General features: G+C 47.9%; 1 protein-coding gene across 2 annotated transcripts; it reads left to right on the forward strand.

The window, feature by feature from the left end:
• The first annotated feature begins 7,456 nt into the window (after positions 1 to 7,456).
• LOC119851087 (cytochrome P450 7A1) lies at positions 7,457 to 26,878 on the forward strand. 2 transcript variants are annotated; one of them, XM_038390320.2, is made up of 6 exons: positions 7,457 to 7,653; positions 11,479 to 11,719; positions 16,951 to 17,561; positions 19,096 to 19,226; positions 25,335 to 25,510; positions 26,217 to 26,878. In XM_038390320.2, the coding sequence occupies exons 1-6, from the start codon at positions 7,574 to 7,576 to the stop codon at positions 26,514 to 26,516; spliced, it is 1,539 nt and encodes a 512-aa protein (XP_038246248.1). In that variant the 5' UTR covers positions 7,457 to 7,573; the 3' UTR covers positions 26,517 to 26,878. The 2 variants fall into 2 exon arrangements, with proteins under 2 accessions (XP_038246248.1, XP_038246249.1); XM_038390321.2 differs by lacking the exon at positions 11,479 to 11,719 and having other exon boundaries at positions 7,492 to 7,653.
• The last annotated feature ends 569 nt before the right edge of the window (positions 26,879 to 27,447 follow it).

Genomic DNA, 27,447 nt, shown 5'->3' on the forward strand with positions numbered 1-27,447 from the left:
GGGAGCAGAAGCAACGGTTAGGGGGAGGGAACATGGGGAAAAGGGGGCTGGAATGAAGACGCCCAGATCGAGGCCCGCTGGCATAGGATCGTCCTCCCCCTGGGTGACCGGGGTCAGACCGAGGGCCTCGATCTCCTCATCTATAGAGGGGAAATTGTTTTCCGCTACCCCGGGATTCTCCCCGCCGGCACCTGACGCGACGGTTACTTCGGGGCACACTAGGGTTTCAGATGGTGCCTCGGGGGTCATGGAGGGGAGGGACTCCCGTGGAGGGGAGATACCGCCTTCCAGTGCTGCCACGTCTTCCCCAGCCGGCTCTGGTGGACGGAACACAGCTGTGGGTAGAGCGGAAGGCTCGGCATCGGTGCCCCCCTTCCTGGTCTTCCGGGGGGCCTCCGCGTCAGATGGGAGGAGCGGAGCTCGAGCCTTCCGCTTGCCCCGCTTCCCCTGGACTAGGGCCCAGCCCTCCATGGCATCATCCGGGGGCTGGCTAGCAGGGCTTGTGTCAGGGGGCAGAGGCGATGGCTCAGGGACTCGAGGGGGTAACGGTGGGGCAGCACAAGGGAGGGAAGATTCCCCTTGGGGCGGGCCCTCTCCCATGCTTGGCGGTGTCCCTGCTGCACCCTCCTCCACAGGCCCCGCCAGATTGCAAGCAGTGGGGGCGGGGTTCTCCCGCTCGTCTGGGCATAGTGGGGGAGGTGCCCCTTGGGCCTGAGCGGGAGCAATGGTGGACTGGGAAGGAGGAGGGGCGGTTTCGGGCACCGGGCAGCCAGGGGCTTCGGCGATGACGGGGCCGGTGTCCTGCCGGGGCTCGGGTGTCCTGGATGCCCCTTCTTCCCGGGCCAGGGGGCAGTTCCTCCGGACGTGCCCCATCGCCCGGCAGAGGTAGCACCGGGCCTCCCCCGTGGAATAATGCACCCTGTAACGGGCCCCCTGGTAGGGGACTAGGAAGGACCCCTCGAGTGCCTCTCCGTCGCGCGCCGCCGGCGGCAGTTGAAGCTGCACTTGCCGGCGGAACTAGAGGACATGACGGAGGGCGGGGTCTTTGCAGCCCAACGGGAGAGGGCTGATGACAGAGATGGGCTTTCCCAAGGCAGAAAGGGCGGGTAACAGGGCGGCATTGGGGAGAAAGGGAGGGACGGAGGTCAGGACCAGGCGGACGCCCAGGTCCTCTAGCGGCTCTAAAGGGACGAACACACCCCCCCACCGCCAGGCCCTTCTCCACCGCCTCCTGGGCGGCGGCCTCCGATGCTAAGAAGAAGACGACCTTGCCATACATTTTGGAGGCCGCCACAATGGCCGTGGGCCCCACCACCCTTGCCAATGCCCGCACATAGGTCTCCACGTGGGGTGAGGCGGGCACCAGGAGGCAACGGACGCCGTGCTTCCTGGTCATGGTGGGAAAGGGGCCCCGGCCGCTATAGATGGTAGCGGAGGCGGTGGGCTGGAGAAATGATGTAGCGGCAGGCGGGGGGGCTGCCGCCACCTGGGCGTATGCTCTGGGAGCCGAGGGAGGGACACCTGCAGAGCTGGTGGAGGGAACAGCGGGGAGGGGCGCCCCAGCTGGAGTTGGGGCCGGGGCATTGGGGGCAGCCCCTGCCATGGAGGGCCTGGTCTTTTTAGCGGGTCCCTTCCCCTTCTTCTTCCCCAGGCCCTTCCCGCCAGCTGGGGGGACTCCCCCCAAATCTGAGGGGGTGAGAGACGTGGCAGCAGTGTAGGTCACCCCGTTGCCCGTCGCTGCTGGTGCCCCAGCGGGGGCGGTGGCAGATGGTTTGGCAGCGGAGGTAGAAGCTTGGGGGGGTGACAGAGGAGCAGGCGGGGAGGGGGAGCTCGGGCTACTGGAGAGGTCTCACCCGTCTCATCCCCCGCCATCATGAGCAAGGAGGAAAGGGGGACACGAGAAGGAGGAGGGGAGAGGGGAAGCAGGTCGACCACTCCTCCCCGCTAGGCTGCAGGCAGGGGAGGAGGGCGCCAAAAGGGGTGGGCTGGACGGGGGGCAATCAGGGGTTAGGGGTCAGTCACCGACACAAAGTGGAAATTCCGGCTCCTCTTGGTGCACTACGGGGGAGGGGGGATTCAACAACATTGAGGGTGCAGTGAAGAGGGTTGCAACTAAAATGGGGAATTGCACAAGCGCATGGGAGTGGGCATGGGCACACGGAGCAAGGGGCTAAGCGGTCTGGGGGTAGAACAGGGAAACCAAGGGGCTAACTTCAGAGGCTGGGGTGGGGCAAACAAACAAAGGCTGCAGAAGGAAATGGGCGGGGCAGGCAAACAAACTGAAGCTAGTAACGGGGGCTGGAGCAAAAGAGGAGGCAAAGCAAGTGGCAAATGGGGCAGGTAGTAAAGGGCAAAGCTGGGGGGTAGGCAGTCCAGGGGGGCACATGTGCCCATGTGCACTTGCACAAGTCTTTTTTAGCTTGCTGCTGCTTCTGGCCCAAAAGGTGGAAATAGGGCGTGGCAAGCCAAGCAAGCAGCTGAGTCCAGAGGCAGGAGCTGAGGCAGATAGTATACAGCCAGTGTGGGTGGTGGTGGAGGGGGCAGCGGTGGTAGTAATAGTGATGGGGGCTGGGGGGGGACACACAGATGGATCAGGGGGCAGCTCCACGCCACACCCCCTGTGTCCCTACAAACACAGTCAAAACCCCCACCACAAGAGCACAGTTTGAAAATTACTCAGTCTTAGGGCCCCCTCCACGGTGGTCTGCAAAGTCTCTAGGTGCTGCCCCACTGGCAGATGATCCTCTTCTTCTCCTCCTCGGGCTTCAGCAGCTCCAGGCAGCGGCCTCTGCAGCAGCAGCTCCAGGAACTCCAGGTGGTCGTCCAGGCAGGCAGAATGGACCCCTCTCAGGTGGTGGTGCTGGTGGTGGTATCCACAACAGCAGTGGCTGGGGTCCCTCACGCCTCCTCTCTGGGGAGTGGGCTAGCAGCCGCTCCCCCGGGGCTGCAGTTGCAGCAGTAGCAGCACCCAAGAGTGGGGGGTCTAGCAGCCAAGTAGCAGAGAATGGGGGGTGTCTGGCCCAGCCAGGGGAGCAGCTGGAGCAGCAGGGAGAGCTTAGGGTCTAGGAGTAGCAGCTTCCCACCTCCCTCCAAGCTAGAACGCTATGGGAGAGCAGAGAGAGGGATTCACTCCAGGCTAAACAAATCCCTGGTACCATGATAAGTGAAGTGGCAGCTGCTCCAGATCAATTAAGACACCTGGTGCCAATTAAGAACTTTCCAGAAGGCAGGAAGAAAGCTAGGTTGATTGGGACACCTGAAGCCAATCAGGGGCTGGCTGAAATTAGTTAAAAGCCTCCCAGTTAGTCAGGTGGGTGTGCATGTCAGGAGCTGTGGGAGGAAGTTGTGCTGTTGGAGAGGCTTAGTAGTACACACCATATCAGGCACAAGGAAGGAGGGCCTGAGGTAAGTGTGAAGTAGAGCTTTAGGAAGTGAGGCCTGCTGTGGGGGAAGTAGCCCAGAGAATTGTACATGTCATGTTTCTAAAAGGTCAGCTACCATAGCTGATACTATTAGGGTCCCTGGGCTGGAGCCTGGAGTAGAGGGGGGGCCTGGGCTCTCCCCCCTGCCCCTTTGCCCCCTAATTAATCACTGAGATTGGGAGACAACAGAGACTGTGCAAGGAAGGTTAACTTCTCCTCACCTCCCTCACTGGCTTATGATGAAAATGGCTCATTAGACTGTGACCCTTGTCTCTAGAGAGAGAAGGATTACGTGCAGGGTCACAGTGAGCTTCTGAGGCTAGTGAAATCCGCCAGGAAACACAGGACCCACGGAGGCAAGGCTTTGTCACAGCCGCTAAAACCTACCACTGAGTCACTAAAGAATGCATAGAGAAGGTGACTACTCTGAACCCTACTCTAAGCAGAGGGAGTACCCTGACATCAGAACACACACACACACACACACACTGGATTAGTGCTCAAATTGACCCTTCTCCCTGGGTTCTTTTATTGGGAGTCAAAATAATAACACAATAAGCTAGGCTGCTCTTAGGAATTCCCTCCAGAACCTCTCTGTCCCAGATCCTAGTCATCTCTGCCCAGAAAGCCAGTCCCACCTATTTTTATCCAAGATGGTGCTATTGAGCCAGCAAGAATCAGTCAGCAGCCCGAGGCAGGATTCTAACAGTGTGTGTGTGAGGGGTAGGTGGGTACAGAGGGGTAAGAACGCGAGAGGAACAGTTTCTGAGTCAGGTGGGATGGAAGGATGTTTCTGAGCTCCAAAAGTTCTCAGCCTATAGTGAAGTAGGTAGCACAGGAAAAGGTTCTGAGCCTGGAAGTTTAGGTGAGCAGGACCTTGGGTTTTGAGCCAGAGGGAAGAGTGAGGTCAAAGGGGGTGGGGCTTCAGAGCTATATGTGAGATGAATAGGAAAGGATGAGTTCTAGGTTTTGAGCTAAGGGGAAAGAAGATCTGGAATATGGTGGGGTCAGGCTGAAGGAGATTTCTGAGCAGGAATGGGCTAGGTTAGATGGAGAATCTGATGGGGTCAAAGTTTCTGAAAGGGGAGGGAAATGGCAGAATGGCCAGGATCCCCTGGGGGACTAACATGAAAGGGAAGGGAGTCCAGGAGAGCTGGCTGTATTTCAAGGAATCCCTGTTGAGGTTACAGGGACAAATCATCCCGATGAGTCGAAAGAATAGTAAATATGGCAGGCGACCAGCTTGGCTTAATGGTGAAATCCTAGCGGATCTTAAACATAAAAAAGAAGCTTACAAGAAGTGGAAGGTTGGACATATGACCAGGGAAGAGTATAAAAATATTGCTCGGGCATGTAGGAAAGATATCAGGAGGGCCAAATCGCACCTGGAGCTGCAGCTAGCAAGAGATGTCAAGAGTAACAAGAAGGGTTTCTTCAGGTATGTTGGCAACAAGAAGAAAGCCAAGGAAAGTGTGGGCCCCTTACTGAATGAGGGAGGCAAGCTAGTGACAGAGGATGTGGAAAAAGCTAATGTACTCAATGCTTTTTTTGCCTCTGTTTTCACTAACAAGGTCAGCTCCCAGACTGCTGTGCTGGGCATCACAAAATGGGGAAGAGATGGCCAGCCCTCTGTAGAGATAGAGGTGGTTAGGGACTATTTAGAAAAGCTGGACGTGCACAAGTCCATGGGGCCGGACGAATTGCATCTGAGAGTGCTGAGGGAATTGGCGGCTGTGATTGCAGAGCCCTTGGCCATTATCTTTGAAAACTCGTGGCGAACGGGGGAAGTCCCGGATGACTGGAAAAAGGCTAATGTAGTGCCCATCTTTAAAAAAGGGAAGAAGGAGGATCCTGGGAACTACAGGCCGGTCAGCCTCACCTCAGTCCCTGGAAAAATCATGGAGCAGGTCCTCAAAGAATCAATCCTGAAGCACTTAGAGGAGAGGAAAGTGATCAGGAACAGTCAGCATGGATTCACCAAGGGAAGGTCATGCCTGACTAATCTAATCGCCTTTTATGATGAGATTACTGGTTCTGTGGATGAAGGGAAAGCAGTGGATGTATTGTTTCTTGACTTTAGCAAAGCTTTTGACACGGTCTCCCACAGCATTCTTGTCAGCAAGTTAAGGAAGTATGGGCTGGATGAATGCACTATAAGGTGGGTAGAAAGCTGGCTAGATTGTCGGGCTCAACGGGTAGTGATCAATGGCTCCATGTCTAGTTGGCAGCCGGTGTCAAGTGGAGTGCCCCAGGGGTCGGTCCTGGGGCCCGTTTTGTTCAATATCTTCATAAATGATCTGGAGGATGGTGTGGATTGCACTCTCAGCAAATTTGCGGATGATACTAAACTGGGAGGAGTGGTAGATATGCTGGAGGGGAGGGATAGGATACAGAAGGACCTAGACAAATTGGAAGATTGGGCCAAAAGAAATCTAATGAGGTTCAATAAGGATAAGTGCAGGGTCCTGCACTTAGGATGGAAGAATCCAATGCACCACTACAGACTAGGGACCGAATGGCTCGGCAGCAGTTCTGCGGAAAAGGACCTAGGGGTGACAGTGGACGAGAAGCTGGATATGAGTCAGCAGTGTGCCCTTGTTGCCAAGAAGGCCAATGGCATTTTGGGATGTATAAGTAGGGGCATAGCGAGCAGATCGAGGGACGTGATCGTTCCCCTCTATTCGACACTGGTGAGGCCTCATCTGGAGTACTGTGTCCAGTTTTGGGCCCCACACTACAAGAAGGATGTGGATAAATTGGAAAGAGTACAGCGAAGGGCAACAAAAATGATTAGGGGTCTAGAGCACATGACTTATGAGGAGAGGCTGAGGGAGCTGGGATTGTTTAGTCTGCAGAAGAGAAGAATGAGGGGGGATTTGATAGCTGCTTTCAACTACCTGAAAGGGGGTTTCAAAGAGGATGGCTCTAGACTGTTCTCAATGGTAGCAGATGACAGAACGAGGAGTAATGGTCTCAAGTTGCAATGGGGGAGGTTTAGATTGGATATTAGGAAAAACTTTTTCACTAAGAGGGTGGTGAAACACTGGAATGCGTTACCTAGGGAGGTGGTAGAATCTCCTTCCTTAGAGGTTTTTAAGGTCAGGCTTGACAAAGCCCTGGCTAGGATGATTTAACTGGGACTTGGTCCTGCTTTGAGCAGGGGGTTGGACTAGATGACCTTCTGGGGTCCCTTCCAACCCTGATATTCTATGATTCTATGATTCTATGAGTGGGGAGAATGGATTATAAGGATGTGCATGAGAAAGGGGTTAATTGATGAAAGAGGGTTTTGATCCTGTAAGGTGCTGAAAGTTCAATATATTCTTTGGAGCTTTGCTGGATCAGGACTAGAGTGTCCAGATCCAGCCGAGAGCGTGACTAAATTGGTGGTGTGCAGACAGGAGGAAGATAGATCAGGAGGTAAGAGGTAGACTGGAGGAGGGAGAGGGAGGCTAGGACTAGTCAAAAACAGCAAAATGAGCTAATGCTGTTTTCTTCTACTCCTGCCCTCTGCTGTAACTGTGTCCGTGCTTTTCATTTTGACAGTGACAGATGATTGGAGAGGGAAAACAATCTTTTTCTTTCCATTTTCCTATTAATCTCTCATTCCCAGCCCAAATCTTCCCCTGACTCCTTTAAAATTTAGTCAATCTGCAGGGAGAGCATAAGGTGTGGTAGGGTGCTGTAGCAGAAAAGTCAGGGAACTATGGTAAGTACTTGGGGCACCAGCTAGCACCGTCTGTATGTTGGCTAGTCATCTCATATATTGCTAAACTTGAACTATAAACTGTAGTTGATAAATCTACATGACAGATCAAAACATACCTGAGAGACCTTCAAATTATCAACTATTACAGCTCTTTGATTACTTTGGAATCTGCTGATACCAGCTCAAGGCCATTTCTGCAACTGTCCAGATTAAGTCTCTCAAGTTTTTTTATAGAGATATCAGTCAGAATGAAGACATAATAGTTTCTATCCAGAAATGGTTAATTAATAGCTTGCCTAGGTTATTTACGTTCAATTAAGTAAATTGATGCCCCTGATCTATATAAAAAGTGGCTGTTTGATTTGTCATTTGCATCACTCTCAGTCTTTAAAGTGTACCAAGCTACTCTTTTTGACTTGAAAATTCACTGTAATTGCCTGAAATGTTAGCAGCATCTTTGATCTGGGGAATAGTGATGATACTATGCTGTTGTTTTTGGTTTATTCTGGGACTAAGAAGGAGGTAAGGTTTCTTTTTACACATATACCAACTCTAATTTCTGTAAAAAGATAGTGTGTATATAGCTGAGACAAAACTAGTCTGAACATTGGCAGATGAATACATAAAGGATAACAACAGTGATGTTGGTGTTTGTTCTTTGAAATCTTTATATTCTAATGGCATTTTTTGTGTACATAAATTTAAAAAAACAACAACAAGCAGGCTATGCAGATCTATAGTCATGACTAACAGAAGATAGAGATACAAATAAAGGAGGAATCCATTTGTAAATGAGGTTATCATCATTTGGAACATTAAGGATCTGATTTTCAGAAGTGCTTAGTATGTGCAGCTCCTGTTGAAATCAACAGGATTTGCAGGTGCTCAGTATTTTTGAGAAATCAGATCCTACATGTTTGTGCTTCTGATGTACAGATGACTATTTTATCCCTTATACCTTTTTCATTTTTTTTTCTGTATCAATGTAGTTTAATCTGGACTGCAGCCATATTGAACTACTTTTAATGCTTGTTATCATTTGTCTTGTTTACTGTATTGAGTAAATACTCTCTAGTCTTTATCCTATTGGCATGTGCTCTGTACAGAAACAAAGAAATTCATGAATATATTTACTATAAAAAGTGGCTCTTTGACTTATCTTTTGCATCACTCTTTGGTTTTAAAGTGTACCGTACTGTTAGCTACTCCTTTCAACTTGAAACTCCTGACATTTCACTCAGATTGCCTGAAATGTTAGCAGCATCTTTGATCTGGGGAACAGTGATCTTCTGTAAATTGTAATACTTCGGCTTCATTTTGGTTGTTGGGTTTAGTGTACAGGCGCTGGGTGGTGTTGTGGCCTATGCTATACAGTTTAGATTAGGAGGTGACTGTAGCAGGATGATCTGCCCCTTTAAGGGCCTGCAGACTGTAGCTTAAAGAGAAGCCCAGCAGGCAGCTTTTGGGAACCAGCTGATCCAGCTGGGAATCAGATCCAGTCATTAGCTGCTGCTTAGCTAGATCAGCTAGTTCCCAACACAGGCTTGCTGGGCTTCTCCTTAAGCTAAAGCCTGCTGCTCCCTAGCTCCGCACGTGCTTAAGGGCGCAGACTGCCCTACTACAACAGTCTGGAGGTCTCTTCTGACTTTAAACTCTTTGACATATATTATTTAAAAGTTATTAGTGACTTACTGTGGGTGTAAGAGGAATATAGTTATTTGGATCCCAGTTCAACAAAGCACCTGAACACGTGCTTAATTTTAAGCATGTGCTTAAGTGCTTTGTTGAAATGGCGATTGTGGGCAAAACTCCCATTGATTTCAGTTGCGCAGGATCAGACCCAAGTGGGACATGCAAACAACAATACTGTAATACTCTTTCTTTGGTGGGTTCAAAGGGTTCAGCATTCAGAGTGCTAGAGAATTGTGCAAGCCAAAGACCGACCAAATAAATAAAGTAATCCCATCTTCATGTCTCTAGAAGTCCAAATGATGCTTGTTCATCCATCTTCTATTCCTCCTTTCTTTCTGTCCATTAGAACTGTTAATAATAAGTTTGTTTTTTATAGTCTTAATTGAGTGTGTATTTGAGGTAATATTATCTATTTTAGAATTTGCAGAGCAATTAAGGGCCCAATCCTGAGCAACTAAGGGGCTGATTCTTACAAAGTGCCATGCATCCTCAACTCCCAAGGGGTATTGAGGTAGTCAGCAACTCCCAGCATCAGGCGCTAGAGCAGAAGTGGGCAAACTATGGCCCGCGGGCCAAACCTGGCCTGCGGGACCATCCTGCCTGGCCCCTGAGCTCCCAGCCAGGGAGGCTAGCCCCCAGCCCTTCCCCTGCTGTCCCCCCTCCCCTGCAGCCTCAGCGCACCACGCCGTCAGCGCTCTGGCCCGCCGCTCCTGCTGGGCAGCATGGCAGCGTGGCTGGCTCTGACGTGGTAAGGGGGCGGGGGTCCCGGGGGGCAGTCAGGGGATGGGGGAGGTCGAGGAAGGGGGGTTGGATAGGCGTGGGAGTCCTGGAGGGCCTGTTAGGGGGTGGGGGTGTGGATAGGGGTCAGGGCAGTCAGGGGACAGGGAGAAGGGGCGGTTGGATAGGGAGTGGGGTCCCAGGGGGTGGGTGGGGCAGTCAGGGGACAAAGAGCAGGGGGGGTTGGATGGGTTGGAGGTTCTGAGGGGGGCAGTTAGGGGACAGGCTGTTTGGGGAGGCACAGCCTTCTCTACCTGGCCCTCCGTATAGTTTTGCAACCCCAATGTGGCCCTCGAGCCAAAAAGTTTGCCCACCCCTCCTCTAGAGGGGCTGAACCTGCACTACTTAAGGAACTTTGCCACTGACTTCAGCTGGAACAGGGTCAGGCCCTAGGTGCTTAGGGCTCTGTCCTGTTCCCGATAAAGTCAATGAGAGCTGGGCCAATGACTTTAATGAGAGCAAGTGTGGATTATTACTAACAGAAACTACAAACCAGACATTCTGGACCTCAGTCTGCAAAGCATTACTTACGTGAGGATTGCTTATTTATCTGAATTATCCCATTGAAGTCAATGGGACTATTTGCATGTTATAAGGAAGAGAATAGCAATTATTTTTCACAACACATATTCAAAAAAGTGGTTGTCTTTAAACTTTCCCATGGAAAATTTTGTATAGTTTCCACTGAAGAATTGAAAACCAAACACTTTTCATATTCAAAACCCACGTACAGCAGCCATTTTGGTTTTCAGTATAAATTTTTAGTGTCCCAAAAAATGAATCTCAATTTGTTTGTTTTTTAACACAGATTTTTTTATTTTTCTTTACACAAATTTTTCAGGTTTCAATTTCTTGTTGAAAAACAGGGGAGTTTCTACCAAGTGAAACGTTCCCTGAATATTTTCATTTGTTTCAAAAACCATTTTCTGGGAGGCCAGCTCTCTATACTCAGCTCAGGTTGGGTTGGTAAGATTGGGCCCTATAGAAAGTTACCTACAAGTCAGAAATATCAGCAGACAGGTTGTCAGGAAAAAGCAAATAAAGTGACAGGAAACAAACAAACAACCTAGTAACCAAAAGATAACCCAAATAAATGTCCCTTTCATCATGCCATGAAAACTGCCAAACTAGGGCTCTGGCAGACTGTCCTCAGGAATCAGCTCAGGTAGCAGAGCTCCTGCACCGAGCAAGCTTTCCACAGGTCCTGAAAAGTACTGGGATGGGCCCCAACAACAAAAATATCCCAGGCAATATTAACTGCTGGGAGGGGATATTTATTTAAGGCACAATTACTTAACTGCTTGCAATGAACAGAACATTACATTTTAAATGGTGGAAAAAGAACCTACTCAAAAGTAAAAAAAAAAAAAAAAAAAAAAAAAAAAGCTAGAGTGATATAGCTTCAGTTAAAAGTACATATTTTTGTTGTTATTGGATTCTAATAAGGCTTCTGTAGGCTGTTAAGGTCATTCTTTCTAAGACACCATAGACCTCATCATGGATTTGTTATGAAAAGGAGGACAATTTCCTATCAACACTGATAGAAACTGAATGTTATAAATAGGTTTATCACAATCACAATCTTCTTTAGGTTTCAGAGTAGCAGCCCTGTTAGTCTGTATTCGCAAAAAGAAAAGGAGTACTTGTGGCACCTTAGAGACTAACAAATTTATTAGAGCATAAGCTTTCGTGAGCTACAGCTCACTTCATCATCCGATGAAGTGAGCTGTAGCTCACGAAAGCTTATGCTCTAATAAATTTGTTAGTCTCTAAGGTGCCACAAGTACTCCTTTTCTTTTAATCTTCTTTAGCTGGCTCAGCTGAAGGACAGGTCTTAATTTATAACCCTAATTTGTAACATTTGTTTGTAACTTGTAGGCGTCCAGGTGAGCCGCCAGTGGAAAATGGGCTACTTCCATATCTGGGCTGCGCTTTGCAATTTGGTGCCAACCCTCTTGAATTTCTCAAAACAAGACAAAAGAAATATGGGCACATTTTCACTTGCAAAGTGGCTGGAAAATATGTTCATTTTCTCACTGACCCTTTTTCATACCATTCAGTGATACGCCAAGGAAGGCATTTGGACTGGAAAAAGTTCCACTTCACTGCTTCTGCAAAGGTACCACTTTAAAATGACTGTAGTATTTTAACATTTTAATATTTAATATTAAAAAATATCAACATGGTCAAGTTAGACTGTACTTAGTTAATCTATATGTGACTTTTCAGTATGTCTGCCTGTCTGAAAGATAGTTTGTCCCCGGCTCAAATCTACCAACAATGTGCAATACTAGAGCAAAAGTACAGCACAAGATGGTTTGCACTATTGTGAATTTATATTGAATTGACTAATTTTAAAAACAAATTACTACTTGTGAAAGATGCCAGATTAGGGGCCCTGGAAACTGAAATCCTCTGTATATCTACAGAGCAGGTCTGGCATAGACTCCCATCAGTACAAGTTTCTTCCCATTAGCCTAACATTGTTCTTCCTTCACTAGTTGGAAGGGTCACCTCTAGAAGTCTCATTCAGGTCATTCAAACCTTGGCCTTTCTGCCAACAGAATAACAGTTATGGTGTTGGCTGTTTAATGTGGAAGCCTGTGTCCTAGAATCTAAATTCTAGATTAATCCACACACTCATTTCATTTTTCAGAGTAGCAGCCGTGTTAGTCTGTATTCGCAAAAAGAAAAGGAGTACCCGTGGCACCTTAGAGACTAACAAATTTATTAGAGCATAAGCTTTCGTGAGCTACAGCTCACTTCATCAGATGCATTTGGTGGAAAAAGCAGAGGAGAGATTTATACACACACACACACACAGAACATGAAACAATGGGTTTATCATACACACTGTAAGGAGAGTGATCACTTAAGATAAGCCATCACCAGCAGCGGGGGGGGGGGGAGGAAAGGAGGAAAACCTTTCATGGTGACAAGCAAGGTAGGCTAATTCCAGCAGTTAACAAGAATATCAGAGGAACAGTGGGGGGTGGGGTGGGAGGGAGAAATACCATGGGGAAATAGTTTTACTTTGTGTAATGACTCATCCATTCCCAGTCTCTATTCAAGCCTAAGTTAATTGTATCCAGTTTGCAAATTAATTCCAATTCAGCAGTCTCTCGTTGGAGTCTGTTTTTGAAGCTTTTTTGTTGAAGTATAGCCACTCTTAGGTCTGTGATCGAGTGACCAGAGAGATTGAAGTGTTCTCCAACTGGTTGTTGAATGTTATAATTCTTGACGTCTGATTTGTGTCCATTCATTCTTTTACGTAGAGATTGTCCAGTTTGGCCAATGTACATGGCAGAGGGGCATTGCTGGCACATGATGGCATATATCACATTGGTAGATGCGCAGGTGAACGAGCCTCTGATAGTGTGGCTGATGTGATTAGGCCCTATGATGGTATCCCCTGAATAGATATGTGGACAGAGTTGGCAACGGGCTTTGTTGCAAGGATAGGTTCCTGGGTTAGTGGTTCTGTTGTGTGGTGTGTGGTTGCTGGTGAGTATTTGCTTCAGATTGGGGGGCTGTCTGTAAGCAAGGACTAGTCTGTCTCCCAAGATCTGTGAGAGTGATGCGTCGTCCTTCAGGATAGGTTGTAGATCCTTGATGATGCGTTGGAGAGGTTTCATTTCATTTCATTGAGGACCTCAATCAACACTTAGATAGTAATGACTTCTGGTCACTGTTGATTTATCCCTTTATTTGCCCTGCAATGACACCCTGAGAAGCAAATATACATTTATAAAATAGAATGTGTCTTTACAAATCAGTTTAATCTTATCTCAGACCACAAACACTAAAATGTCTCAATCATAACTTGGGCTACATCTACACTGCAGTTGGAATCCGTGGTTGGCCCATGCCAGGTGACCTGGGCTCACTGGGCTCGGGCTAAATGCATGGTTGGCAGGTATAAGAGGCTTGGGGAGACCAAGCCTCCCCAAACGGGGCAAGAAATGACAGATGTGGCACACCTCCCTTTGGAGTCAAGCTGGTCAGCTGCCTTTGGAGCACCCCTGCTAGAAGCTCCCGAAAAGTAGAGGGGGCTACTAGTGCCTGAACTGTGGCCCTTCCCGTGCTCTGCCTCAAGGCCCCGCTCCTACTTGGCCTTTCCCCCCCCATAGCCAGACCCACACTGCACATCTTCCCCCTGAGCACCCCCCCAACTCTGCCTCTTCCTGCTCCCACTCAGTCTCTTCTCCCAAAGCCCCTGCCTGCCACTTGCTTCTCTCTGCCCCTGTTGCTTGCCCCTAAGGTGGGGTGCGGGGGGCAGAAAGGAGTGAATGCTGGGCGGGAGGCCTCTGGGGAGTAAGTGGAGAAGAGAGAGTGGTGGATGGGGTGACCTCGGGAGAAGGGGTGGAGAAGGACAAGCAGCGGGGGCTTCAGGGGAAGGGCCTTGGGAGAGGGGGCAGAAAGGAGCAAGCAGTGAGTAGGCAGGGGGTCCTCGGGAGAGGGAGTGGAGAGGAGCAAGTGGTGGGCAGGGGGGCCCTGTGGAGAGGGACAAGCAGTGGGCCGGGGGGATCTAAGGGGAAGGGGCCTCAGGAGAGGGGACAGAGAGGAGCAATCAGTGAGTAGGCAGGGTGGCCTCGAGAGTGGGGCAGAGAGGAGGAAGCGGCAGGCAGGGGGCCTCAGGAGATGGGCCCTTTGGGGAGGGAGCAGAGAAGAGTGAGCAGGGGGGCCTTGGGAGAGGGGGCTGGAGAGGAGGAGTGGTGGGTGCAGGGCCCTCGGGGGAAGAGACAGAGTGAAGATGCGAAGAGGCAGAGTGGGGGCAAAGCCTTGGGTAGGGTGCCCAGATAGCAAGTGTGAAAAATCAGATCAGAAGGTGGGGGTAATAGGCGCCTATATAAGACAACACCCCAAATATTGGGAGTGTCCCTATAAAATCGGGACATCTGGTCACCCTAGCCTTGGGGGGAGGAGGCTGAGTAAGGGCAGAGCCTCAAGCCACAGTTCAGGTGCCAGTGCCCCCGCCCAGTGGTGAGCTGGAGCTGGTTCGCTGGAACCGGTTGTTAAATTTAGAAGCCCTTTTAGAACTGGTTGTCCCTTGCGGAATAACCGGTTCTAAAAGGGCTTCTAAATTTAACAACTGGCCAAAAGTGGCACCTTAGGCGCCGACTCTGTGGGTGCTCCGGGGCTGGAGTGCAGAGCCCCCACCGGCAGCTCCCTACCCCGTGCCTGGCCCCAGCTCACCTCCGCTACGCCTCCGCCCCTGAACGCGCCGCCCCACTCTGCTTCTCCGCCCCTCCCCTGCCGGTTTCCCGCAAATCAGCTGTTCGCAGGAAGCCTGCGAGGGCTGAGAAGCAAGCGGCAGTTTCGCGCTTGGGCCCAGGGAGGCGGAACGGAGGGGAGCTGGGGAAGGGGAGGTGCGAGGGGGGGCCGCCTGCGCCGCAGCAGGTAACCCGGGGGGGGGGAGCAGGGGAACCGCTGCCCGCCCCAGCTCACCTCTGCCTCCCTGGGCCTGAGCGGGAAGCCGTGGCCTGCTTCTCGGCCATCCCCGGCTTCCTGCGCGAACAGCTGATTCGCAGGAAGCTGGGAGGGGAGGGGGCAGAGAAGCAGAGCGGGGCAGAGCGTTCAGGAGAGGAGGCGGAGGTGAGGTGGGCTGGGTGAGGCGGGGAGCTACTGGTAGGGGCTCTGCACCCACCAAATTCTCCCCGTGGGGGCTCCAGCCCTGGAGCACCCACAGAGTCGGTGCCTAAGGCGACACTTTTGATGTGATCAGTGGGGGGAGCAGCTGCTCCCCCGCCCCTAGGAGCCAGAGAGACCTGCCGGATGCTTCCTGGGAGCTGCCCCAGGTAAGCACTGCCGGGACTCCCCACTTCGCCCTCCGGCAGGTGCCTCTGGCTCTTCGGGCTGGGGTGGGCACCCACTACAGTGGCCCACAAGACCCTCCTGCCCAGTTCTGGGGGTAGTCAGGGGACAGAGGAGGGGGGTGGATGGGGCAGGGGTCCTGGGCGGGGGGGCATCAAGGAATGTGTGGGGTTGGATGGAGAAGCAGTCCCAGGGGTGGGGGCAGGGCAGGAGTCCCAGGGGGCAGGGGCAGGCCATGACCCCCTCGTGGGGTGAGGAGGGAACTGGTTGCTAAGATTTTGGCAGCTCATCACTGCCCTACCCCCAGGGAGCTTCTCACGTGCCACCTATGGCTTAGGGGCTGTTTAATAGCAGTATAGACATTTGGGCTTGAGCTGGAGTCTGAGGTCCGGGACTCCTCCCGCCAGGCCTCACGGAGTCCTAGAGCCTGGGCTCCAGTCCAAGCTGGGATGTTTACACGGCTGCTAAACAGACCTTTAGCCTGAGTCCTGTGAGTCCAAGTCAGCTGGCATAGGCCAGCTGTGGGTTTTTAATTGCAGTGTACGCATACCTTATGTGACTATAGCATGGTGTCACTACACGGCAGAGTTCAGGTTGCTTGGGTGCCTTAACTGTAAATTACCATACCTTAATGTGTCTAGTTTTATTTTGAATTAAACTTCAACTCAATTTCCTGGGTTTGTAATGCTTGTTTTGGGGACAAATATAATATCCTTGTAATTTTTTTAACCTTTAAGGTGTTGAAATGTACTCTCAACCTTAACGGCAGTTTAACATCATTTTCTGTCTATGCTTTCATGCAGTAAGATCCCTATCTTGCAAGCTGCAGAATGTGTTCACTCCCTTTAATGTCAATGGAAGTTGAGGGCACTCAGCACCTCTCAGGAGATGCTTAGCACCTTGGAGAATTAGGCACTAACCCTTTTAAAAACTATCTGGTCAACTAAGGGCCCAATCAAACTCTTATTGAAGTCAGTGAAAAGATTCCCAGTGGGAACTAAATGAAGCCCTAAGGATATGTCTACACTGCAATAAAACACCCATGAGTGGCTGGGGTCAACTGACTCAGGCTTGCATGGCTTGGGCTGTGGGGCTATGAAACTGTAGTGTAGACATTCAGTCTCAGGCTGGAGCCCGGGCTCTGGGACCCCACAATGGGGGACGGTTCCAGAGCCCAGGATCCAGCTTGAGTCCGAACGTCTATATTGCAGTTTTATAGCTCTGCTGTCCAAGGTCTGTGAGCCTGAGTCAGCAGATCCAGGCCAGTCATGGATGTTTTACTGGAGTGCAGACATACCCTAAGTGATCATACTTATTTATTTATAGGCATGTATCATAGATTATTTTTGTGTACTTATTTAATACTTACAGACACTTGTGGCCAATTATCACTTTACAGAGTTGACAGTTCTTACTATATGTCCCGGTGTTAAATTTATGAAGATGACATCTTGGATATGATTTCCCTTATACATTATTATTTACCAAGGTTGTGATGATCCTCATTTATCTTTTATACAATTTATTTGGTGGCAGGCTTTTGGACATGGCAGTATTGACCCACGTGATGGAAACACCACTGAAAATATGCATCAGACTTTCATTAGAACCCTGCAAGGTAATGCCCTGAATTCCCTCATTGAAGCTATGATGGAAAACCTACAATATGTCATGCTGCAATCAAGTACATCTAAACTACATTCCAACAACTGGGTAAGAGATGGGCTGTATGCATTCTGTTGCCGGGTGATGTTTGAATCTGGCTTTTTAACGCTTTTTGGTACAGAGTTTAATTCAACCCAAGACAAGAATCTATCTCAGCGGGAAACCCAGAGAGCACTTATTCTAAATGCTCTTGAAAACTTCAAGGAATTTGATAAAATCTTCCCAGTCCTTGTCGCAGGCATGCCTATCCATGTGTTCAAGAGTGCCCACAATGCACGGGAGAAGCTGGCAGAGGCTCTGCTCCATGAGAACCTCAGAAAAAGGAGCAATATCTCTGAGCTCATCACTCTCCGTATGTTCTTAAATGACACTCTGTCTACTTTTGATGATAAGGAAAAAGCAAAAACCCACCTGGCTGTACTATGGGCTTCACAAGCTAACACAATACCCGCTACTTTCTGGAGCTTGTTCTATCTTATTAGGTAAGTAGCAGTGTTTGTAGTTTCCAAAGTAAAATAACTTCTTGACTTTGTTGCCACTCAGAAATTGTCTCAGCATTAAGGGCCAAATTCTGCTCTTGGATGAATGTCAAATCCAGGTCCCACTGACGTTAAAGGCAAAACTCCTATAGACTTCTGCGGGCCCAGGATTTTGTCCTGCATCAGTAAGACTTCCACAGAAACCCTTCTCATGCAGCCCAGGGGAGGAGATGGTACCACATAGAGTTTTTCTACATTAGAGAAATTTACTAAAAACGTCTCGTCCGATGCTGTGAGCCCTGGTATAGACAAGACTCCTGCAGCCACAGATGCTTTTAATGCTATGTCAATTAAACCTTCAGAGAAAATCTAAACAACACAGTATTAAAAACACCAGTGCCTGTGGAAGCCTTGATTATGCTAGGGCTCCCAACATTAGGTCCAGTGGGACATTTTTAGATCATTTCCCTAGAATAGACAAGGTTTTATTGCACACTTTTGTTTGTTTGCTCACCTGTTGGATTCGCAGATGTATATATTGACTGCTTTACAGAAAAAAAAATAAGGCTTCTGCAGAGCTCATGTTGATGTAGCACTGTTGAAGGTAATGGAGCTACACCAATTTGCACCATCTGAGGATCTGACCCATAGGTCCTGTTTCTTCACTCTGCTACTCTCTTTTCACTCCACTGCATTCAAATCCCCTACAGGTCTTAAAAAACCCTCAAGCTAAATTTCTAAATCTTTTCAAGATGAGACTTTACACCGCCTGCCTACATTTCTGTGATAAATTGACATAAAATTAAAAAACACCATACCTACCTGCATTAATGATAATGATTGAGATAGCACATTTCATTCAAAAATCCATAAGTGGTCTATTAACTTTACAAACATTATGATCCTGAAATCCTTGGTCACGCCCATTGATTTCCATGGAAGTTCTGTGCACCCCAAGGACTTCAGGATTAGAACCTGTATATCTGTTTTAAAATCATGTCATCCATTACTAACATCTGCCATATCTGTATGGAAGACCAGTGAAGGATACATTATTTAATTTAAACTACAGGGAGACTATTTTTTTTTTTTGGTAGGCAGAATGTAATTATCCAACTGGATATAAACCAGGACAGCTGATGATGTGAATGTGATCTAGATTTTTAGCTGCAATGGGGCTATCTCCTAATCTAGGATTGATCACTCTATTACTTATTCTTGGCATTGCTTAACAGAGATGTCATTATTTAACAGCATTATACACATTAATTTGGTCTTGCTCAAAATTGGACACTGAACAAAATCTTTGAAGACCTTTCAGTGTTTTGAACCACCAGGATTTTGCCAATAAAATAAGTATACTTATATTTTTACTCTAGGTTCTTACATAGCTTTTTTGTTTTATCAGGTTACATCCATGAATTAACAAACTACACTGTAGACAGGAAAAAATGAATATCATATTTAACAGCAAACCTTTTGTACATTCCTTAAGTTAAAAGTAAGAAATATTTTTGTTTCTGGCATATGATTTTAGGAGCCCAGAAGCAATGAAAGCAGCTATTGAAGAGGTGCAAAAAACACTGGGAAATGCTGGTGAAAAGATCAACTTAGATGGCAAATGTATCTCCTTGAATCGAAAACAACTGGATAATATGCCAGTATTAGGTATGGTCACCACATGTAACAGTACCAGCAACACCCACTTTCAGATATTTTTTTCTGTCTATAGTCAATAAAACGCTATGAAATGCTTTTAAATGACTATCCAACAGCAAGATAATAATGCTACACTGTATCCTTAGTTAGCAAAGGCCACACTTCTCAGCAGTCCTCTTGTCTATGGGAATTATCATAATTTTTAAAGGAATCCCATTTTTCCCATGTAATTTCATGTATGAGTAATGCTTAAGTGCTATGTCATGCGGCACCAATGATCTATAGGTAAGTCAAAGTAAGGTTGCATTTTATTTTTGTTAAAGGATTAAGATCAAAATGAAGGATCTTGCCATATTTGGAGTTGAAACTAATGCTTGAGAAATGTTAAACAATGAATTTCTAATAACACGGCTAAAAGCATTATTATTATGATGCATATTTTTTTAAAATATTTGTAACATTTTCAAAAGCACCCAAGTGACTGAGAAGCTCACTCCCAAGTCACTTAGGCCCCTGTTAATTTCAATGGAAGTTAAGAGCCTAAATAATTGTGAGAATCTGGGCCTTACAGCTTTTGAAATTGTTGCCCTATAGTTACTGGTGGGGGGAGGTTCAATGTACTTTTTTTTTTTTTTTTTTAAATTTAAAGCATTGTTTTTTTGTCAATATCATTCTCCTCTCTTGAGAACTAAGGCTTAGGAAGATACTGCAACACTATTCTGATTTTTTTTTTTCCTCCACATTTTTCTCCAGCATCTTTATTCCATTCCACATCTCAGTGCAGGATCATTCCACAGTCTCAAATGTTTTGTGCCTCCAGTTTCTAATGTTTCCCCGGGAGGAAAGTGGAATGTCCCGCCAAAATGATCTGCACAGCCGGTTACCTCTGCACAGATCTCACCACGCCCTAGTAGGGCAAAGAGGTGTCTGCCACCTCTGCTGCAGCATCCTCCCATCCCGACAATCCTCCAGGGGAATAGGAGCCCACAGCTGGAGAGTGGTTGGGTAGGGCTAAGAGCGGTGTATTGAGGGACCTGCAATTTCAGGTGGTGGAACTGTTTTTTTCTTTTTTTCCACAATGGTGAGGCAAATCCTTCTGAGGAACAATTTTAGCAGGAGGCCACAAAGATCTTGTCTGTTTTCTCCCTATCCAGCCCCTTTTCTTGTTTGTTTCCTTGGGAAGAGTGATCCAGGACACAGTTTTCATTTTAGGATCAAATTGACTTTTAAACACTTGAAATTGGAATGATAAACAAAAATAGATTTGCAAACTAGGGTCCTTGATTTCAAAAGGGAAAACTTTAAAATATTAAGAGACTTCGTTAGGCAAGTTGACTGGACTGAAGAACTTGGAAGGCTTGGAATTACTTTAAGGGTATGTCTACACTACGAAATTAGGTCGAATTTATAGAAGTCAGTTTTGTAGAAAGCGTTTTTATACAGTCGAGTGTGTGTGTCCCCACACAAATGCTCTAAGTGCATGTTGTCGGCGGACTGTGTCCACAGTACCGAGGCAACTGTCAACTTCCAGAGCTTTGCACTGTGGGTAGCTATCCCGCAGTCTCCACCGCCCATTTGAATTCTGGGTAGAAATCCCAGTTCCTGATGGGGCTAAAACATTGTTGTGGGTGGTTTTGGGTACATATCGTCAGGCCCCCGTTCCCTCCCTCCCTCTGTAAAAGCAATGGCAAACAATCGTTTTGCACCTTTTTTCTTGAGTTACCTGTGCAGACGCCATACCATGGCAAGCATGGAGCCCACTCAGCTAACCATCACGTATGTCTCCTGGGTGCTGGCGGACATGGTACTGCATTGCTACACAGCAGCAGTTTATTGCCTTTTGGCATCAGACCGTGCAGTATGACTGGTAGCCATCGTCGATGTTGTCCTGGGTGCTCTTTTAACCGGGCGCCTGCGCAAACATGGGAGTGACTCAGCCAGGTCATTTCCCTTGTTTCGTCTCATGGCGATTGAGTCCTACCAGCAGTGCACTGTCTTTTAATTTGCAGCCAGCAGAAGACGATGGCCAGTAGTCATATTGCACCGTCTTCTGCTGAGCACCCACAAGGTGACGATGGCTAGCGGTCATACTGCACAGTCTGCTGCCAGTATGATGTATAAAGATAGATGAAGTGGCTCAAAACAAGAAATAGACCAGATTTGTTTTGTATTCATTTTCTCCTCCCTCCCTCTGTGAAATCGACGGCCTGCTATACCCAGTTTTGAGTTCTATCCTTGAGGTTTTGAGTTCTATCCTTGAGGCGGCCATTCAGTTTCTCGCAAAGTCACCCCCTTTGTTGATTTTAATTCCCTGTAAGCCAACCCTGTAAGCCATGTTGTCAGTCGCCCCTCCCTCCGTCAGGGCAACAGCAGACAATCGTTCCGCGCCTTTTTTCTGTGCAGACGCCATACCACGGCAAGCATGGAGCCCGCTCAGATCACTTTGGCAATTAGGAGCACATTAAACACCACATGCATTATCCAGCAGTATATGCAGCACCAGAACCTGGCAAAGCGAAACCGGGCGAGTAGGCGACATCAGTGCAGTGACGAGGGTGATGAGGACATGGACACAGACTTCTCTCAAAGCACTGGCCCTACCAATGTGGGCATCATGGTGCTAATGGGGCAGCTTCATGCGGTGGAATGCCGATTCTGGGCTCGGGAAACAAGCACAGACTGGTGGGACCACATAGTGTTGCCGGTCTGGGACGATTCCCAGTGGCTGCGAAACTTTCGCATGTGTAAGGGCACTTTCATGGAACTTTGTGATTTGCTTTCCCCTGCCCTGAGGCGCAAGCATACCAAGATGAGAACAGCCCTCACAGTTGAGAAACGAGTGGCAATAGCCCTGTGGAAGCTTGCAACGCCAAACAGCTACCGGTCAGTCGGGAATCAATTTGGAGTGTGCAAATCTACTGTGGGGGCTGCTGTGATGCTAATAGCCAACGCAATCAAAGATCTGCTGATATCAAGGGTAGTGACCCTGGGAAATGTGCAGGTCATAGTGGATGGCTTTGCTGCAATGGGATTCCCAAACTGTGGTGGGGCCATAGACGGAACCCATATCCCTATCTTGGCACCGGAGCACCAAGCCAGCGAGTACATATACTGCAAGGGGTACTTTTCAATAGTGCTGCAAGCACTGGTGGATCACAAGGGACTTTCACCAACATCAACGTGGGATGGACGGGAAAGGTACATGATGCTCGCATCTTCAGGAACTCTGGTCTGTTTCAAAAGCTGCTGGAAGGGACTTTCTTCCCAGACCAGAAAATAACCGTTGGGGATGTTGAAATGTCTATAGTTATCCTTGGGGACCCAGCCTACCCCTTAATGCCATGGCTCATGAAGCCATACATAGGCAGCCTGGAGAGTAATCAGGAGCTGTTCAACTACAGGCTGAACAAGTGCAGAATGTGCATTTGGACATTTAAAAGCGTGCTGGCACAGTTTACTGACTCGGTTAGACCTCAGCGAAACCAATAGTCCCACTGTTATTACTGCTTGCTGTGCACTCCACAATATCTGTGAGAGTAAGGGGAGACGTTTATGGTGGGGTGGGAGGTTGAGGCAAATCGCTTGGCTGCTGGTTATGCACAGCCAGACACCAGGGCAGTTAGAAGAGCACAGGAGGGTGCGGTGCGCATCAGAGAAGCTTTGAAAACCAGTTTCATGACTGGCCAGGCTATGGTTTGAAAGTTCTGTTTGTTTCTCCTTGATGAAATCCCCCACCCCTTGGTTCACTCTACTTCCCTGTAAGCTAACCACACTCCCCACCTCCCTTCGATCACCGCTTGCAGAGGCAATAAAGTCATTGTTGCTTCACATTCATGCATTCTTTATTAATTCATCACACAAATAGGGGGCTAATTACCAAGGTAGCCCAGGAGGGGCGGTGGAGGAGGGAAGGACAAGGCCACACAGCACTTTAAAAGTTTAAAACTTATTGAATGCCAGCCTTCTGTTACTTGGGCAATCCTCTGGGGTGGAGCGGCTGGGTGACCAGAGGCCCCCCCACCACGTTCTTGGGCTTCTGGGTGAGGAGGCTATGGAACTTGGGGAGGAGGGCGGTTGGTTACACAGGGGCTGTAGCAGTGGTCTGTGCTCCTGCTGCCTTTCCTGCAGCTCAGCCATACGCTGGAGCATATTAGTTTGATCCTCCAGCAGCCTCAGTATTGAATCTTGCCTCCTCTCATCACGCTGCCGCCACCTTTCAGCTTCAGCCCTCTCTTCAGCCCGCCACCTCTCCTCCCGGTCATATTGTGCTTTTCTGCACTCTGACATTGTCTGCCTCCATGCATTCGTCTGTGCTCTGTCAGTGTGGGAGGACAGCATGAGCTCAGAGAACATTTCAGCGCGAGTGCGGTTTATTTCGCCTTCTGATCTTCGCTAGCCTCTGGGAAGGAGAAGATCCTGTGATCCTTGAAACACATGCAGCTGGTGGAGGAAAAAAAAGGGACAGTGGTATTTGAAAAGACACATTTTATAGAACAATAGGTACACTCTTTCACGGTAAACCTTGCTGTTAACATTACATACATAGCACATGTGCTTTCGTTACAAGGTCACATTTTGCCTCCCCGCACCACGTGGCTAACAGCGGGGAACATTTCTGTTCAGCCATAGGCAAACAGCCCAGCAGGAACGGGCACCTCTGAATGACCCCTTAAGAAAAGCATCCTCTTTCAACCAGGTGACCATGAATGATATCACTCTTCTGAGGATAACACAGAGAGATAAAGAACGGATGTTGTTTGAATGCCAGCAAACATACACTGCAATGCTTTGTTCTACAATGATTCCCGAGTACGTGCTACTGGCCTGGAGTGGTAAAGTGTCCTACCATGGTGGATGGAATAAGACTGCCCTCCCCAGAAACCTTTTGCAAAGGCTTTGGGAGTATATCCAGGAGAGCCATGAATGCCAGGGCAAATTAATCATTAAACATGCTGGCTTTTAAACCTTTTATAGTATTTTAAAAGGTACACTCACCAGAGGTCCCTTCTCCACCTGGTGGGTCCGGGAGGCAGCCTTGGGTGGGTTCGGGGGGGTACTGGCTCCAGGTCCAGAGTGAGAAATAGTTCCTGGCTGTCGGGAAAACCATTTTCTCCACTTGTTTGCTGTGAGCTATCTACAACCTCATCTTCCTCGTCCCCAAAACCTGCTTCCATGTTGCCTCCATCTCCATTGAAGGAGTCAAACAACACGGCTGGGGTAGTGGTGGCTGAACCCCCTAAAATGGCATGCAGCTCATCATAGAAGCGGCATGTTTGGGGCTCTGACCCGGAGCGGCCATTCGCCTCTCTGGTTTTCTGGTAGGCTTGCCTCAGCTCCTTAAGTTTCACGCGGCACTGCTTCGGGTCCCTGTTATGGCCTCTGTCCTTCATGCCCTGGGAGATTTTAACAAATGTTTCGGCATTTCAAAAACTGGAACGTAGTTCTGATAGCACGGATTCCTTTCCCCATACAGCGATCAGATCCCGTACCTCCCGTTCGATCCATGCTGGAGCTCTTTTGCGATTCTGGGACTCCATCATGGTCACCTCTGTTGATGAGCTCTGCATGGTCACCTGCAGCTTGCCACACTGACCAAACAGGAAATTGAAATTCAAAAGTTCGCGGGCCTTTTCCTGTCTACCTGGTCAGTGCATCTGAGTTGAGAGTGCTGTCCAGAGCGGTCACAATGGAGCACTCTGGGATAGCTCCTGGAGGCCAATACCATCTAATTGTGTCCACAGTACCCCAAATTCGACCCAGCAAAACCGATTTCAGCGCTAATCCCCTTGTTGGGGTTGGAGTAAGGAAATCGATTTTAAGAACCCTTTAAGTTAAAAAAAAAAAAAAAAAAAAAGGGCTTCATCATGTGAACGGGTGCAGGGTTACATCGATTTAACGCTGCTAAATTCGACCTCAACGCCTAGTGTAGACCAGGGCTAAGACAAAGTTGCAGGAACTATCTGGAGCCCGCATCTTAGCTCTATTCATTTTAGCAGTTTCCTTCTCTCCATAATATTGCATGTTATAGAAGATTACAGGCAATTTAAACTGTGCAGCCTCCCCAAGGGGATGCATAGATTCTTTTCATATTAATCATTTTCTTTTCTCTCTCTACAGATAGTATTATCAAGGAAGCAATGAGGTTGTCCAGTGCATCCATGACTGTCAGAGTGGCTAAGGAGGATTTCACCTTGCACTTGGATAATGACTCCTACAACATCCGCAAAGATGACATTGTAGCTCTTTATCCTCAGCTGCTGCACTTTGATCCAGAGATCTATGCTAATCCCTTGGTGAGTAATTACAGTGACATACAAACTTCCTGTTCCAGGAGATGTTAACTGCCTGTTAACAAGGCATCTGGCCTCAGTGCCCCAGTGGTTGGTGCTTCACTCTACCACACAGGTCCTGGATTTATGCCTGGGAACTCCCTGAATAGGCAGGGGTTGGGAGTGCCGCGGAGGCAGCAAAATCAGCACTGGCCTTCCATCACTCTGCAGAAAATTCTTTAGCTGAGCAAAAAAGTAGTTTTGATAGGCTTAAAGGCAGTTCCCTTCAGCCTTCCTCAGGCAGGAAGTTGTGGTGTTTCAAGAGAGGACAAGAGAAGGGAAAGTCCTTAAGGACATACAGTGGTGATGAGGGAAATGGCAAAGTCTTCCAATTTAGACACATGTACAAAAAGCTAGATTGCAGCTGTTCTGTGTGTGGGTCAGTAAAAGGCAAGTAGAGATGGAAAAAGCTTTCCAACACTGATGCCCCTGCACAGGGGTGGGTATTCTGCTACCCCAAGTGCAAGAGCTGCTCAGGGTAAGGGGCCTTGCAGAGGCTAACCTCCCCCAAAAGGGTTTGGAGGACTGGAAGCATGGCCAGCCACAGAGAAGGAGCATACCGTGCATTGGCTGCTCTTCCCAGGAGGCATTGTGTCAGTGCAGTTGCACATCCTTCCCTCCCTGCATAATCTGGCTCTAATAGACATTAAACTTTCAACTTTCATTACAGACATTCAAGTATGATCGCTATCTCGATGAGAATAGAGAAGAAAAGACTATCTTCTATCGCAACGGTCACAAGTTAAAATATTATTACATGCCATTTGGATCAGGAACAGCAAAATGTCCTGGAAGATTATTTGCTGTCCACGAAATCAAACAGTTTTTGACTTTGGTACTTTCATACTTTGAAATCGAGCTTCTTGACAGCAATGTGCCATGTCCTTCGTTAGACCAATCCCGAGCAGGGCTGGGTATTTTACAACCAACTAATGACATTCATTTCAAGTACAGATTAAAATGTCTGTAATATAAAACATTTTACCTATAGGAGAAAAAATCAGTATCAAGATTATCATTGATCTAAAAACCCCAAACAGATTACACCATAATGCTAATGCAGAACAATGTGAATAGCACACAGTGCTGGTAGGGATTACAGAAATCGTCCTTTCACCAGGCTTTTCATATGCAAACTGTGATTTTTGTACTTGGGAATCTGGCATACATTTTCTTTTCTGCCAGCAAACACAACTTCTTCCTGTGAACGGAGTAAGAATATTGCCCTCTGAGTTAAATAATTTCCCCATATTTGCTTGTAAACACATTTTTGCCATTTTCACAGATGAAAGGTCTTATTTTTTTCATTATTGTAACATTTTTGTTGTATAATGGCAGGGGGTTTTTGTTTTGTGCTGGTGGAAAATGCTTTATGTTTTCATGAAAAACTAGCACAATTTTTGAGGAAAACCTACAAAATGTTTCATGTTTTAGTGAAACTGCACCAACTTGTACTATATTCCTGGTGTGAGAATCTTTTTTCACAAAACTCTAACCACATGGGCATGAATCTAATTGACTGAGGGAGATGCTTCTCTCAGTTGTCTGCTCTTTTGTCATTTTTCAACAGTCCAATGTCATAAAGCACTGGGCTCAACCATGATTCATTTCACTATTCCATACAATTCTATTCATTTCAGTGTTCCAAACTGGGCATTTAATATCCTACAAGACCAACTAAATTTGGATTGATTTTCTTAGGAAAATTTCTTCAGGGTATAAGAGGTGGTTTTGTTGTCATCTGTCAATGAAAAGAACAAATGAGAATCTAATCTACAGTTGTCTTTTTCCCCATTCCTTGCATGTTTTCAGGGATTGAAGGTCTGATCTTGCAAACCTTCCTCATGAGAGTAACCCCTGTCCAGGAAGAGATCACATAAAGAGCTCTTAGCCATTTCTAA

This window comes from Dermochelys coriacea, chromosome 2, assembly GCF_009764565.3.
Source record: "Dermochelys coriacea isolate rDerCor1 chromosome 2, rDerCor1.pri.v4, whole genome shotgun sequence".
Lineage (NCBI taxonomy): Eukaryota > Metazoa > Chordata > Testudines > Dermochelyidae > Dermochelys > Dermochelys coriacea.